The sequence below is a fragment of the Dasypus novemcinctus genome, chromosome 28, assembly GCF_030445035.2.
Source record: "Dasypus novemcinctus isolate mDasNov1 chromosome 28, mDasNov1.1.hap2, whole genome shotgun sequence".
Lineage (NCBI taxonomy): Eukaryota > Metazoa > Chordata > Mammalia > Cingulata > Dasypodidae > Dasypus > Dasypus novemcinctus.
Genome location: NC_080700.1, coordinates 36944061 through 36959017, shown reverse-complemented (window position 1 = coordinate 36959017; position 14957 = coordinate 36944061). Strand labels below are relative to the sequence as shown.

The following is a 14957-nucleotide window of genomic DNA, read 5'->3' as shown; positions in this document are numbered from 1 at the left end:
AAAGAAGGGGAGCGGGTATAGCTCAGTGTAAGCAAAGTAATCCATCTTGAACCAACAAGCAATAGCTCATTTATTCAATTATTATTCAGCCCCCTTTATTGCTTAAGCCACCTTCTTGTTTCACCAAACAGCTTACAAGCATAATAAGTGTCCTTTGGAGTAGGTGTAATATTTTGTAACTCTTTGTGGATCTCGCAACAGCCCACAGGATGTTACTGTTTGGGGGAAAATGGAGACGTGTTTTAGTCTTCCATTTGGTACGAAGTCATCTCCATCCTCTCCTCTGGTCTCCAGGCATTGATCGATGTAGGGCTGAGTGAAGTTCACAGAGCCCTGGAGTGATTGCCTTTTCCCCTTTGACCTAATTAGCAGAGCTCCAGAAGGGAACTGAGCAAAGTACCCAAAATACACCCGGATGCACTCACAAAATGACCTTTTTAAACAAATGTTCTTTTAGCATTTTCTCCCCGGTAGCCATTGTGCTGGGTGCTATGAGTGTAGAAATGAATACAATAGCCTGGGCTTATAGGACGTGCCAGGTTGGTGGATCAAGCCCGACAGGTTGTCTTAGGAGACAGAACTGGTTGAGGAGGGGAAGGTACACACATGTACTGTCCACCCACTGCTTCCTACGGATGTGATGTCCCACTGAGCTCTAAGGGGCACCCAGGAAAGGTATAGAGGAGGGCAGATGGGTTTCCACACTGGAGGAATTGCCGTGCAGTAGTAAAGGAGCAGTGTTTTTATTTCAGAGCATTGCACAGAAATGGAAAGATGCTAAGATGGGCTGGGAGAGGCAGTCCCAGGCCATCTCCTGGACTGAACTCCTATGCATACAGCAGGCCTGGTCTTTAGTGTTCAGTTGGAGGCAAAGTGGGGGTTCAGTCATACCCCCCAGTGTACCCTGGCCACGTTGTGAGAAAGCAGGTAGCCAGTCCTGCTTCTGGCATCTTCATGTCAAGGGCAGCCTGCTGTGAACTCTTGTCTGGCCATTGCTCCAAGACCAACCATCATTTGTCACTCCCCTGCACTCTACAATGGCAGAATGAAAGCCAAACAAAAATATTGTTTTGTTGTGGTTGTTTCAGAGAGTCTCTTGATAAGCTTTCCCAGAGAGGGCAGCTGCTCAGCGAAGAAGGCCACGGTGCTGGGAAGGAAGGGCGTCTGTGCGCACAGCTCCTCGCCAGCTACCAGAGTTTACTCAGACTGACCAAGGAGAAGCTCCACAGCTGCCAGGTGGCCCTTCAGGAGCACGAAGTCCTGGAGGAAGCGCTGCAGGGCTTGTGGTCCTGGCTGAGGGACGTGCAGGACAGGGTGGCCTGTGCGGAGAGCACCACCGGAAGCAGGGGCACCCTGGAGAAACGGCTGCTGCAGGTCCAGGTAGGAGGGAGCCGCCCACCACCGTGACTCTTGAAGGCCAAGCTGTGATGCAGCGCAGATGTTTTGTTGGGTCTTCATCCTTCTGTGATCTTCTGAAGAAGGGTTATATGGGCAAAAGGGAGAGCTGGGCACGCAACATAAGGAGTCGTCATTCTCCCCCTTTGCAGAGAAATTTCCTTGTTAATTGCTTTAGAATAATTCTGAGTTCATTCAGTACATTGTCAACAAATCCTGAATATCTCTCTGCTCCAAGTCCCATGGAAGGTCCTGGGAACATAGAGATGAACCCTGCATTCCCAGTCTAGTGGGGGACACTGCCATGTAAATTGTCACCCACAGCAGAGACGCTCTGAGTGAAGCAAAAGGGTGTTGGGAATGGACTGAGGAGGCGTCACCAACACACAAGGTCAGCGAAGGCAAACTTGAGAGATAGGAATTAGCCAGGTGGAAAGGGAGGGGATTATCAATGAAAGAGCTACGTTTTTATCAGGCAAGTCTTCATTTTCAACCTAGTTTCTTTCTACATTTGAAAAAAATTCAATAAAATTGCAATCTCTAGTCGAGTGGCTGCAAGTTTTCTAGTACTTTAAATTGGAGTTAACCTTTGGCCCCATAGACTCATAGATATCTAATATTTATAAATGTGTACCTATTCATGGTGGAATATTTGGAAGACTCTGTCCACAGGTTCTGCTTTTATTATTATTATTATTGTTATTTACATTTTAAGGTGTAGGATACTTCCTACCTTAATCTCCTCAGGAAGATAACCTTTTTAAAAACTATGAAGCATTTTTAATATTCCGACTGACAAATATTTGCCTTGTGGCAAAAGGGACAAAGTTTAAACTAATTTAGTAATAGAAGTTGCCGATAGAAGAACAATTCCGTTTCTAGGAATGTGACCTACACATATGCGAAAGGATATTCAATATGTTTAATATTTGCATCCTGGTGGCAAGATAATAGAATGATTTTTCATTTTCTTCCTCTTCTCTCTCTCATCCAAATATTCTACAATGAATGTGTACAATTTTATAATTCAGGGGGAAAAAACCAGGAGCACATTATTTCCAAAACACTTGTTTTTCTGTTTATTTGGGTATTCCTTCTTCCTTCGTAGGACATTCTCCTGCTGAAAGGTGAAGGAGAAGTTAAACTGAACATGGCCATTGGCAAAGGCGAACAGGCCTTGAGAAGTAGCAGCAAAGAAGGTCAGAAGGTGATTCAGACTCAGCTCCAAACGCTTAAAGACGTGTGGGCGAACGTCATGAGCTCCTCCGTCCGCGCTCAGAGGTATCGAGCCTATTTTTTTCATGTTTATCTGCCTAAATAAAACCCCATGGCTTAGTGAAATGACAGAGCAGTGCTGAGAGATTTCTGTGGAGGAGCCACCAAAGCCTAAGATTTTAGCTAGCTGTGTACAGTCCTGTCTTTGTCTAAATTGTCCTTTCTGTAAGGGCAAAGACCCTGTTTGTCTGCCTGCCAGCTGGGATATTTAAAACTCTCGTGGAATCTTGCATGTACTCTGGTCTCAGTAAAACAAGGAGATGGTCTGTAATACCCTGTAGCTTTTAAAATCATTTGACAACTGTGGGTCCTGATGAAGTTCTTTACCCGAAGTAGTACGCCCATACTGGGATCGTTTGAAATGTCTGGGGTATTTTTGATTGTCTCGGTGATGGGATGTCCCTGACATTGAGTGTCCAAGACCGGGAGAGCCAAAGCTCTGCAGTGCATGGAACATTCTCACACAACCTGCCCGCCCAGAACTCCAGGAGAGAATTCCAGTGCTGAGAAGCACCGCACAAGACGCTGAGGGGGAGAAGGGAGAGAAGATGTCGGGCGTTACACTGGGTGATGTTCTCCTTTTTGTTGTTATGGTTGTATTTATGACAGGAAGATTTTTAACCTTCCTCTTTCTCAGAGTGTCCCAAATCATCCAGATGGCTCGATGGGCAAATGACTTTCTCTTAGAATCATTCTGTTCAGAGCCATATTCGGAAGGTTGTACTTTTATTTATTTATTTATTTTTTAAGATTTATTTTTTATTTTTATTTCTCTCCCCTTCCACCCCCGCCCTCCGCCCCCGATTGTCTGCTGTCTGTGTCCATTCGCTGTGTGTTCTTCTGTGACCGCTGCTATCCGTATCAGCGGCACCAGGAATCTGTATTTCTTTTTGTTGCATTATCTTGCTGTGTCAGCTCTCTGTGTGTGCGGCACCATTCCTGGGCAGGCTGCACTTTCTTTCATGCTGGGCGGCTCTCCTTACGGGGCGTACTCCTTGCACATGGGGCTCCCCTATACAGGGGACACCCCAGCATGTCACGGCACTCCTTGCGCGCATCAGCACTGCGCATGGGCCAGCTCCACACGGGTCAAGGAGGCCCGGGGTTTGAACCGCGGACCTCCCATGTGGTAGGCAGATGCCCTATCCACTGGGCCACGTCCGCTTCCCTGAAGGTTGTACTTTTAGGACCCTGACAAAGCGAGTGATGATAATAAATAGATGAATAAATTAAAGTTCATCACAAAACAAAATCCCCTAATTACCCTCTACAATACGAACAACTGAACGTGGTTACAACTAAAATTTTTGAAGTTTTTTGGTTTTTTTTTCCTTTAATTTGGAGCATAGATGGTGACTCCCAAAGTCAGCAGGACTTTAAATCTTAGCAATAACTTACAGTGGTCTCTTGGAGAGAACAATAAGATCCCGTGGCTCTCTAATCCTATATAGCAGACTTCTGGTTTGCTGAACTGAACTTTCTAATGCCTGGTCCAGCCCCATCAAGGTAATGGGAATATGGGCTAATATTTTTTAGATGTTAGAATCGAATGTTAAATACAAGAAGCAGTTTCAGAACTTCTACGTCCTCTTTCAGCAAAAAAATTAGTTTGGCAAATATATATTGAAAAGTAGCAAGGTTCATGTTGTGCTAAAATAATGAAACAAAACAAAGTAGTCTGTCCTATAATATCTCAGAAGTTAGAGTAAGATATACTCCTGAATAACTCCTGCTCAGATCAGGTTCCTAGGGATTTTAAAAAGACTCTTTTGGATTATAGTAGAACACAGGATCTGAGGAGGTTTCTGAGATGGATATGGGCATTTTAGAAAATTATTTGAGGAAAGGATGTGTGTGTTGAGATCCCTATTAGTGCACAGGAACAGGACAAATGCTGGAATCCCTTTAACCAGGTATAGTGTAGCAACCTTGTCTGAAGGAAGCAGTCAAGGAGGACGAGCTGAGAATAATTTGCAAAACTGGATCATGGAGGTTTTTAAAATGCCAGCCTGGAGTGCCCTTTCCTTGACTATGGTATTTGGGACAATATTTCCTGTATGGTAAATGCTGTGATGCCTTCATTCATTCACACAGTCAACCCAGGAGCACCGATCACTGTGCACAAATATTCCTAAATGAAAATTAATCTGTTATTACGTATCCAGGAAGAATGCCTTGACGTGTGAATTCCAGTCAACAGATACCTACTGATTTTAATAAAATAAAATGAGCCCAAGAAAATTAAGAACAGAAATATATTAAATAGAATGGACTTGATGTCCCCGTGATGACTGTTAATGATATTACACATAAATTTACCTGTTCATTTAGGACAATTAGCATTTGGAAGACAAATCTCCAGATGCCTAAATGGCTACCCCATCTTTCTCAGATTTTGACATCAATTTGGTTTTGCTTCAAAGAAACTGTTTTATGGATAGAGACGTAGAGCTTCTGCCTGCACCTGAAAGCTTTATCATTAAATCATCAATCACAAGAGCATTCCGTAAAAAAGCGCACATGGAGGCAATGCCCTGGTAATTGGATGTAGGTCGAGGTGTCAAAAATAACTCACTGGTATAATATGTGATATCAATTCCAGCATTTTAGAGGCTGTGCTTAGCCAATGGAATGACTACCTAGAAAGAAAGAGTCAGCTAGAGAAGTGGATGGAATCAGTGGACCGAAAAGTAGAACATCCCTTACAACCGCAGCCGGGACTGAAGGAGAAGTTCTCCCTGCTGGACCATTTCCAGTCCATCGTGTCGGAGGCGGGAGACCACGCCGGAGCCCTGGCCAGCCTCGCTGCCATGGCCAGGGAGCTCTATGCGAAGACGGGGGATGACACTTTCCAGGAAGCTGCCCAGGAGGAACTGAAGGTGCAGTTTCATGATATCACCACTGTTGCCAAGGTCAGTGGTTCCAACTGAGACTCAGGTCAAGGGTAAACTGTGGGTAGTAATGAGGATTGGCTACACGAAGATGATTTCTCACCTAAGAATGCCTGTGCTTTTTTTTTTTAACTTTCTGCCATCTTGGATTATTCTTACTCTTCATTTCTCCTCTATTTTGAATTTTAGTCAACGCATTTACTCTCTTTATAAGATTGTATGCACATCAGTGTCGGTGTTTAAAGTTCTTTTTTTTTTTTTTTTTTTTTTTTGCTGCCTATTAGGGTTGTTCTATTAAATGCCAGTCTAATGACTTACTAGAGTTTCAGTCATCTGCAAAGGATTGTGCTCACTTCTCATCTTCGTAAAAACTGCATTTCCCTAGTCTCTAAAATGTAGGTACTTCATGTGATATCAAGATTTCGCCCAATTTTCTATCCAAATCTTTACTCTCCTCCATGATTTTTCTCTTTTGTGTTTGTGACATTATTGGAGAAGATACGTGAAACTAATTTCTCCCCCTTTCTTCTGCTGGCCCTTTTGGAACTCTCATTGTCTTATTCATGCTACAATTATTAACATGGGTATTTCCTTTTTTTATTATTAAATTGTCTTTTTTTAATAGATACATAGATCACAAAAAATGTTACATTAAAAAAATATGAGGTTCCCATATACCCCACACCCGCCCCCCCCCACTCCTCCCACATCAACAACCTCTTTCATCATTGTGGCACATTCTTTGCATTTGGTAAGTACATTCTGGAGCACTGCTGTACCGCATGAATTATAGTTTACATTGTAGTTTACGCTCTCCCCCAGTCCATTCAGTGGGTTATGGCAGGATAAATAATGTTCAGCATCTATCCATGGGCATTTTTTAATCTCTATATTTATTTATCTTAGAATGCTTAAGAACTATGACTCTGGAGTCAAAAAACCTCAGTTAAAATTCTGGCTTTGCCATTTTTTGGATGGGTGGCTTTGGGTGTGTTACTTAACCTGTGTAAGCTTGATGCTCTTTCCTGTAAAATGGTGAAAATAGTGTCTACCGTATAGGGTCATTGTCAGGGCTCAGTGAGCAGGTGCATTTAAAGTGCTGAGCAGAATGCTGTACACAAAGCCAATGCAGATACTTTCTTTAATAATAATAATTGTATTATGATTAAATGGATTGTCAGTGAGGGCCATTGGTTAAGATTCATCCAGCATAAATTTTATGTCCAGGTATGTAAATTCATAGGAAGAACAGTTGCTTCCTCCAAGTCCTTCAGTCTAAGATAGACTTGATCACTTCCTCTTCAGAGTTTGAATGCCGAGAAAAGAATGAAAATGAAATCTTAAACATTAGGAGAACTATATAGACCTGTTCTCTTCTCCGATTTCATGTTTCCAATGACCAATAGCAATAAAGACAATCATTAAAGTCGCCTTCTCTTGGTTCCCTAGGAGAAAATGAGGAAAGTGGAGGAGATCGTGAAGGACCACCTCATGTACTTGGATGCGGTGCAGGAGTTCACGGATTGGCTTCACTCAGCAAAGGAAGAGCTCCACCGGTGGTCAGATATGTCTGGAGATTCATCAGCCACCAAGAAAAAGTTATCTAAAATTAAGGTCAGAAAATGGGCAGATTCTTTTTTCTTTTGATCAGTGGTTTTATTACTGGTTAGAAAAAAGCCAACAGCACCCGGTATTCCCAGGTGGTCTCCCATCCAAGTATTAACCAGGCCCGACCCTGCTTAGCTTCCGAGGTCAGACAGGATTGGACGCGTTCAGGGTGGTAGGAAGGTGGACACGGCAGGATTTAAAATGACATGTTTCACTGGATCCTGAGTATAACACACTTGGGATAAAGATTCTGTGAATAAAATTCCATTATTCAAACCGTTTCCTTTCCTGGGAGTGGATGTAGCTCAAGGGGTTGAGCACCTGCTTCCCATGTATGAGGTCCTGGGTTCAATCCCTGGTCCCTCCTAAAAAAAAAGATTATTTTAAATGTTTCCTTCTCACTTTCTGTTCATAGGTGTTTATTACCTTGCACCTCACTAATTGTAAACATAAACAAGATAAAAAAGGAATTTAAAATGCGTTGGACTTGTAAGCAAAGTGTAACATTATAGTCCCTTCTTTATTCAAATGTGCTTATTGCAATCTTGCTATCGTATGAGAGGCTGAGAAATATATGCCTGCTTGGCAGGCGGACAAAATCAGTTACTATTTCCTGGCACAGTGAAAGAAAAGTTTGTAAAGTACCTTAGCTAAGTACTTGTGGACAATAACTTGGAAATGCCATTCTAGGTAGTTTATTCTGCTTTTCTAGCCAAGAGTTGAACAACATAACAGAAGACAGTACTTTGGAGGACAATAAAATTTTTAACCTTGTAGTCATAGGGCAATTTTAAAAATAGAAGTTCATACATTCTGAGGAAGTTGGAGATTTTAATATCTTTGGTGTATTATTAGTTGCTTGTGTGTTAAATATCTACAGTTTCCCCACCCTCCATAGAAAATCATAGATTTTAATATAAAAATTAAGTAATTATAAAATTCTTGGATAGCTTAGTTTTAGATGAGGAAATGTTGGAAATAAGGTAATTTAATTGTGGTCAGCAATTTAAGACCCAGATTGTGTTCTGACCCCTAAAGATCAATATGAAAGAATCATAAAAAATAACAATAATAACTACATTGATTGAGAACTTACTTGAAAGTAAAAGCACCCCATTTAACCTCATAATGACCCAGTAGAGCATAAATAACCTATTCACATTAAGCCAGTTCTTAAGTCATTAGTTCTGCAACACTTTAAAATTCTTCTCGCACATTTCTCGGTAATGTGCTAATTTATTCATCCATCCATTCAATTCACCTGTTTATTCCACCAGGGTTGAGCAGCCCTCGAGGAACTCACTCATAGCCTAGTTGGGATCCGTGATGTACAAACTGATATTTTAAAAATACTGCGGGAAGTGTGATGGCAGCTCAGTGACTTTGTTTACTCAGGCTCTGGAATCAGAGAGCATCTTATCTCTCCTGGTTTTCTAGCTGTGTCTTTGGAGAAAACCTCAATCTTTTAGTATATAATATACGAATAACAATCGTACCTCTCACATGGGGCTGCTTGGAGGACTAAATTAGACCAGCGTGTATAAAACGTGTAGCATAATGTCCGGTGCATAGAATGCACTCAATGAGAAAATCAGGGGGCATAGGTCAATGAGAGATCTAACTGACTGAGGGGTGACACGGGGAAGAGTCAAGGGTGAACAGGAAATCTAACCTAGAGGCTCTCGAGCCATCACCACCTGACGACAGTAACCTGCCAAGCAGCTGGTTTAAGAAGGGGAAAAGTGAGAGTTCAAATTTGGAGTTCAGTACCTTCTGAACTTCAAATTTAAAATCACTTTCTAAAGGCAAATCATGAATATTTAAATCTAATAGAAAGAGCTTTAAAATTTTTAAAGAGATTAGAATTTTCCTTCCATTAAATCACTACTTACCTTCTGCACTGACAAGCAGGGAAGGTTTTTATAACCCTGTTGCTGAGGAAAGGTAAATGTATATATTAAATGTGAACTGTGTGTAGAGATTTCATGGTAGAGCTTTGGACTACTATATATCTAAATACTTTTAAATGACCTATACTACAATGTGGCCCTGTCTTATGTAATTGTTAAGAGGATATACTTATTCCAAACAAAATTAATGAAATGTGAACCAAATAATATAGACTAGTTAAAATATTATTTTTGCTTAGCTTGACTTATGAGGCAGGCTCCAGGCTTAACATCTCCAATTTTTTCTCACTTGCTAATTTGTAATTGACTTTCTTCTTTTAGTTTTTCCCAAATAACCATATTTTCCTTCAATTTAACCCAGGACCGGGAGTGAAGTCATAATTTTGGCTTAATATTAACATAATCCCAGCTTTAGCAACAGGCCTGCAAACATATAAAACACCAAATGATGATATCAGAGAGAGAAATTTCAGTTAAAGAGTTTATTCTCAGAAAGAAATGCCACCATCCTACCTATTTTGTAACATATATTTTAGTTTTTATCTTGTTGGCCTTTGGAACGTTTGAACGCTTTAAGACAAAAGTTATAGCTAAATTGTTAAATTTCTGATGATGAGATTTTTTTAAAAGGTAAAGTTAATAGTCATAAGTGAACCCAGTTTAAGTTACTTTTAAGTATGTCAGCGAATTATTCCTTCTAGTCACTATCAAAAAATTTACCTTGGGTACTCAAATATTTGAAATGGGTTAATATTTGAAATTGGTTAGTGCTTCCTGGAAGAACAAAGTGTGAATTAAGCCACTGTCTTGTGGAAGAAGATAAAAATGGGTCAAAGACTATGAGCAGACTCCAGTTCTTCTGCTACTTTTTTTAAAAAAGATTTATTTTATATATTTCTCTCCACCCCCTTGTTGTTTGCACTTGCTGTGTCTGTAAATCTTCCTTGTTTTTCTAGGAGGCACCAGGAACCGAACCGGGGACCTCTGATGTGGGAGGGAGGTGCCTAATCACTTGAGTCACCTCCGCTCCCTGCTTTATTGTGTGTCCCGTTATGTTTTACTCCTGGTGTCTCTTGTTGCGTCATCTTGCTGTCTTGCTCATCCTCTTTGGGTGGCACCGGGAATTGAACCCGGGACCTCCCAAGTGGTGGGTGGGAGCTCAGTCGCTTGAGCTACAACCACTTGCCTGCTACTATTCTTGTTCACTTGTTCCACTTAGGGTAGGGGTCAGGGAATATGGATTTGCTTATTTACAGCACAGGCACGTCTTTATTTTTTATTTTTTAAAGATTTATTTTTTATTTGTTTCTCTCCAATTCCCCCCCACCCCCACCCCAGTTGTCTGTTCTCTGTGTCCATTTGCTGCGTGTCTTCTTTTGTCCTAGGCATGTCTTTAAATTACTAGCAAAACCTTACCCCCTACTCCAACTCTGCCCTGGTCCGTGCTGAGACAGTTTCAGGACTTGGCGGATTCCTCTTTTTTTTTTTGCCACCACCCTGGCAGCTCCTGTGGCCCCCACTGCGGGGTGGGTGGCTGCATGGTCCCCATTCCTCGTAGCACGCCGGCTGCAACTTCCCAGCCGGCCAGGGACCCCTTCTGCAGGCCTGGGGAAGCCGGCAGCCCCCGTGAGTCACAGCCTCCTCGGTTACCATGGCAATATTCCATTACAGGAGCTGCGAGATTCCAGAGCCCTCGGGGCCGGCCGCCTGGACCGGGTGGAGCGGCTGGCCCCAGCGGTGAAGCAGCACAGCACGGCCGGGGGCGGCCAGCTGCTGGACAACGAGATGCAGGCGCTGCGGGCCGACTGGAAGCAGTGGGAGGCCGGGCTCTTCCAGGCGCAGAGCGGCCTGGAGGACAGAGTGAGCCAGATGACCCTGTCGGAGCAGGAGTTCTCGGGCCAAGTGGCCCGGCTCGAGCAGGCCCTGGAGCAGTTCGGCGACCTTCTGGAAGGCTGGGCCCGGCAGCTCGTTGTGCCGGCAGGCGAGAGCACGGATCGGGAGCTTGCGGAATGCTGGCACCGGGGAAAAGTAAGTGGGCTCCCGCTCCCTGTGGGTGGCCAAAGAACCGCCTGGGCCTCTCAGTGGGGAGTTGGGGCTGGCTGAAAACACGCAGGCTCCGCAGAGGTTAAGTGTGTCTCGGATTAAATCTGCCAAGTCCGATCCCTTCCTTTTCTGGGGAACCGATCTGTGACAATGCAGATAAGGGCAGAAGGAGTCGTTATTTCCTGGGGGGCAGCGTGGGTCGTGGATCAGGAGTGGGCAGTTTTGCTTTCCTCCTGCTGCTGTCCTGCTGTGATTTGTCCTGGCCTGTGGGCAGGCAGGGCCGGCCGGACTCACAGCTGCTTTCTTGCCAGTTAACTGTTTCCAGCCACTAAATGGTTGAATTTATTTCTCTTTGAAAGGCGTAATTGGTCCTCTCCTACTGCTCAAGAAACAGTTTTGACCCCAATGAGCTTTCCAAGGTGGGGTTTTGACAGATGAACTTGAACTATCCCGTTTAGCAAAACTCCTGTGTCATGCTTACGAGTTGCTTTCCCGGGCCATTTCTTTTTTTTAAAAAACTAACGGCAGTTCTTTGAGGGTGGGAGGAAGAGAAGTATAAAAGGAATAGTGAAGACCGGGCAGAAACTTGAAATCCTTCATCTTTATATAGCAGCTCTGAAAGCCCTTTTCACTATTTGCAGTTTTATAATGCTCTGAATCGTGGATGTCCTTAAAAGGAAGTTTAGTAAACTTCTCTGTTTCTATTTATATTGTATTCATTTCGAAAGAGCTGCAGCGAGGACACTCATGTAGTGGGTCCAGCATTGTCTTGTTTAAATCAAATATTTGAATCACATACAGCACCCCCCCAAAAAAAATCCAACTTTATAATATCCTTAATGTCGTTATGCTATTTTACGTATAATGTTCCCAGGTTGTTACTTTTTTCCCTAATCCCTTCCCTGTCCTTTAGCTCTCGAGCACCAGAATAAAGGCTAGAAATCAGTCTGGAAAACAAGGATAAGGAAGTTGGTAATTGTTGGATGTGGTCAGGATTATTCATTCTGGCATCATAAAATCAGTTACATCATTTTAGTTCCTTTTTGTTTCCCTTGTTTCCCCGTTCCATTACTGCGAGTGAAATTTTTAAAAATAAAGACTTGGTTGTGTCGAGATCCCATTACTATTCTGAGCTATAGTAATTTTCTACATTGATGCTATTAGTGAAAATAAGAGGCGATAGCTGTAAAAATACACAGACAATGTAATAATAAATATGGGGTTTTGGTTGTACTGACAATTCCAGATGCCAGCCCTCTGCCCATTTCCACTACCATGGTTTTGACAGCAATCTCCACGTTGCCTGTTAGTGTTGGCATCTTCTCTTATTTCTAATGATGGGGGATATCTAAAAGTGGGATATGTCAATTGCAATTGAGACATCAGAAAATATTTACAAAATGAGGATTTGCCAGGTTTCTTAAAGCACCTTTTTTGCTATTAGGAAGACTTTGTCCTTGTTACCAGTCATAAAAATAATCACAGACCTTCGCAAGTATCTATTTTCTGTTCTGCAATTAAATGATGGTGCTAAAGAAATCCTTAAAACATAATAATGGATGATCATCTGTAAACGACATAAAATCACGTTGCAAAAAATCTCATTGACTTTGCAATACTCATTTCTCCTAATGTCAAGTGGTTTATTAGGGTTGAAAATACAGCAATTTTCTTAAGTTGTATAACTTAGAAGGAAAATAATTCATTCTTGGACTTAACTGAAAACAGAACTTTTGGCCTGATATTTACACATGAAAGACTCCACCAAAATGCTTTCATTTATGGTAAAGTTAGGGACACTTTTTAAACATAAAATTTTGAGGAAAGCATTTCACTTTTGGTATCAGCCAATTCCTAAGTGACTGATTTGACTATTTTTTTTTTTGGAGCTGGGAAGTGTTTTTAGTTCTTATAATGTTCTCCCTTGGATAAAAGGTACAATACGGTGTAAAATATTTGTCACTAGTTGAGTGTGTAGAGTTTCAGAGAGAAACTTTCTCATCCTCCTTCATTATTTTTGTAAATGAAGGTGTTTTAGGCTCTTCTAGCTCAGTCACTGAGCTAAACCAAAGAATTAAAAAAAAGAAAAATTAAGAGAACCCTATTCCTGCCCTCAAAGATAACAAGCTAAATAGTAAAAACATAAGAGGTTCCCAGAAACCCCACTCCCCACCCTCTCAACCCCACAATTTTTAATGGTATTTTTTTAAAGATACATAGATGACAAAAAATATGGCATTGGAAGGTATGGGGGGGTTCCCATGTGCCCCACACACACCAGCGACCTCTTTCATCGTTGTGGCACATTCGTGATCATTTGTTTCTTATTACCTGTTTTTTTCTCTCCTACCCCTGTGCTTTACCTATAAAATCCCTATCCCAAATCCTCACTTCAGACTGGTTTGGGGACAATCCTCCTAGCTCGTGTCTTGTGTATCTTCAGTAAATCACTTTCCCACTGAGAAAAAAAAAAAAAAAAAGACAAAAGCAATACGAGGACAGTGCAGGTGCTCAGCCTCCACGGCTGCTGGGGTTAAGACGCAGCAAGGTGCGGGATGAGCAGCCCGTGAGAGGTGGGAAGGAGGGCAGGCATCCTGGGAGGGTTGTTTTTTTTTTTAATTTCTTTATCTTTTTTTTTTTGAATGTTACATTAAAAAAATATGAGGTCTCCATACATTCCCCCCTCACCCCACACCTCCCATGACGACAACCTCATCATGGGTCATTCATTGCACTTGGTGAATACACCTCTGAGCACCGCTGCACCACATGGCCAACGGCCCACGTTATAGTTTACGCTCTCCCCCAGTCCACCCAGTGGGCCATGGCAGGACATACAATGTCCAGCATCTGTCCCTGCAGCACCACCCAGGACAACTCCAAGTCCTGAAAATGCCCCCACATCACATCTCTCCTTCCCATTCCCCACTCTCAGCAGCTACCATGGCCACTTTCTCCATCTCAGTGCTACAATTTCTTCCCTTACTAGTCACAATAGTCCCATAGTAGAATATCAGTAAGTCCACTCTAGTCCATACTCTATTCCTCCAGCCTGTGGACCCTGGGATGGTGATGTCCGCTCCACCTCTGTATCGAGAGGGGGCTTAGATTTCAGGAGTCGTTGTTTTTTGAGTCAGGCTTGAGGTCTGATGACAAACTGACCCAGATGCTGAGGTGAAGGAACAGCATCGAGATTCCGAATTGCTGAGGAAAAGAAAAACACGGGGGTTCAAACTCGAGATCAGGACTCAAGTCAGGAGGCTCTTGCTCCGTTCCTGAAAGATGGTGAGGGTGCACCTGGAGGCGCTCAGAGGCAGGGGGCAGCCGATTAAAAGAGCTAAGGCCTGCTAGCCTCCACCTGCTGAGAGGGAGAAGGGAAATGTGAGAAGCCAAGAGGATGCTCATTTTCTGATTTAAATCAGTGGGCGCACAATGGTGCCATTTACTGGGAAGGGGCCTGCAGAACAGACCTGGTTTGTCGAGGGATGTGGTTTTTTCCTACAAAGCGGGGCTATCTCTCAAGAAATGTCCTTGAGAAGAATAATAGGAACTAGTAACAGCAGTAGCCATCCAGGTGGTTATGCATCTCCTGGTTCTCTTCCTTAATCAATTATTTTTCACCTTGGCCATACCACTATCCACTCAGTCCATTGAGATATTTGGAAGTGCTTTTCCTGCTGATTTTGTCAACTAGGCACTTTCGTTGTGCCAGGAATGGTGGTGTTTGATATTCATGATCTTTTTTGCCCCGTGACAACCCTGCAAGGGGAAAGCTGTCATTGCAAAGATCCTTCTCTACCTCCAGTGACCATGGCCTTGACTTCAGAGGCATACT

The 14957-nt window shown here is 42.7% G+C and overlaps 1 protein-coding gene and 1 pseudogene across 1 annotated transcript in view; one reads left to right on the top strand and one right to left on the bottom strand.

The window, feature by feature from the left end:
• Positions 1-14957, top strand: part of SYNE1 (spectrin repeat containing nuclear envelope protein 1) — a 497459-nt gene that overhangs the window by 237739 nt on the left and 244763 nt on the right. Inside the window, exons 52-56 of the mRNA XM_058289685.2 lie at positions 1089-1380; positions 2504-2676; positions 5273-5582; positions 7011-7175; positions 10751-11107. Of these exons, the coding sequence (XP_058145668.1) occupies positions 1089-1380; positions 2504-2676; positions 5273-5582; positions 7011-7175; positions 10751-11107 (1297 nt within the window). The remainder of the gene's footprint in view (positions 1-1088; positions 1381-2503; positions 2677-5272; positions 5583-7010; positions 7176-10750; positions 11108-14957) is intronic.
• On the bottom strand, positions 7237-7355 carry LOC111764608 (5S ribosomal RNA; annotated as a pseudogene).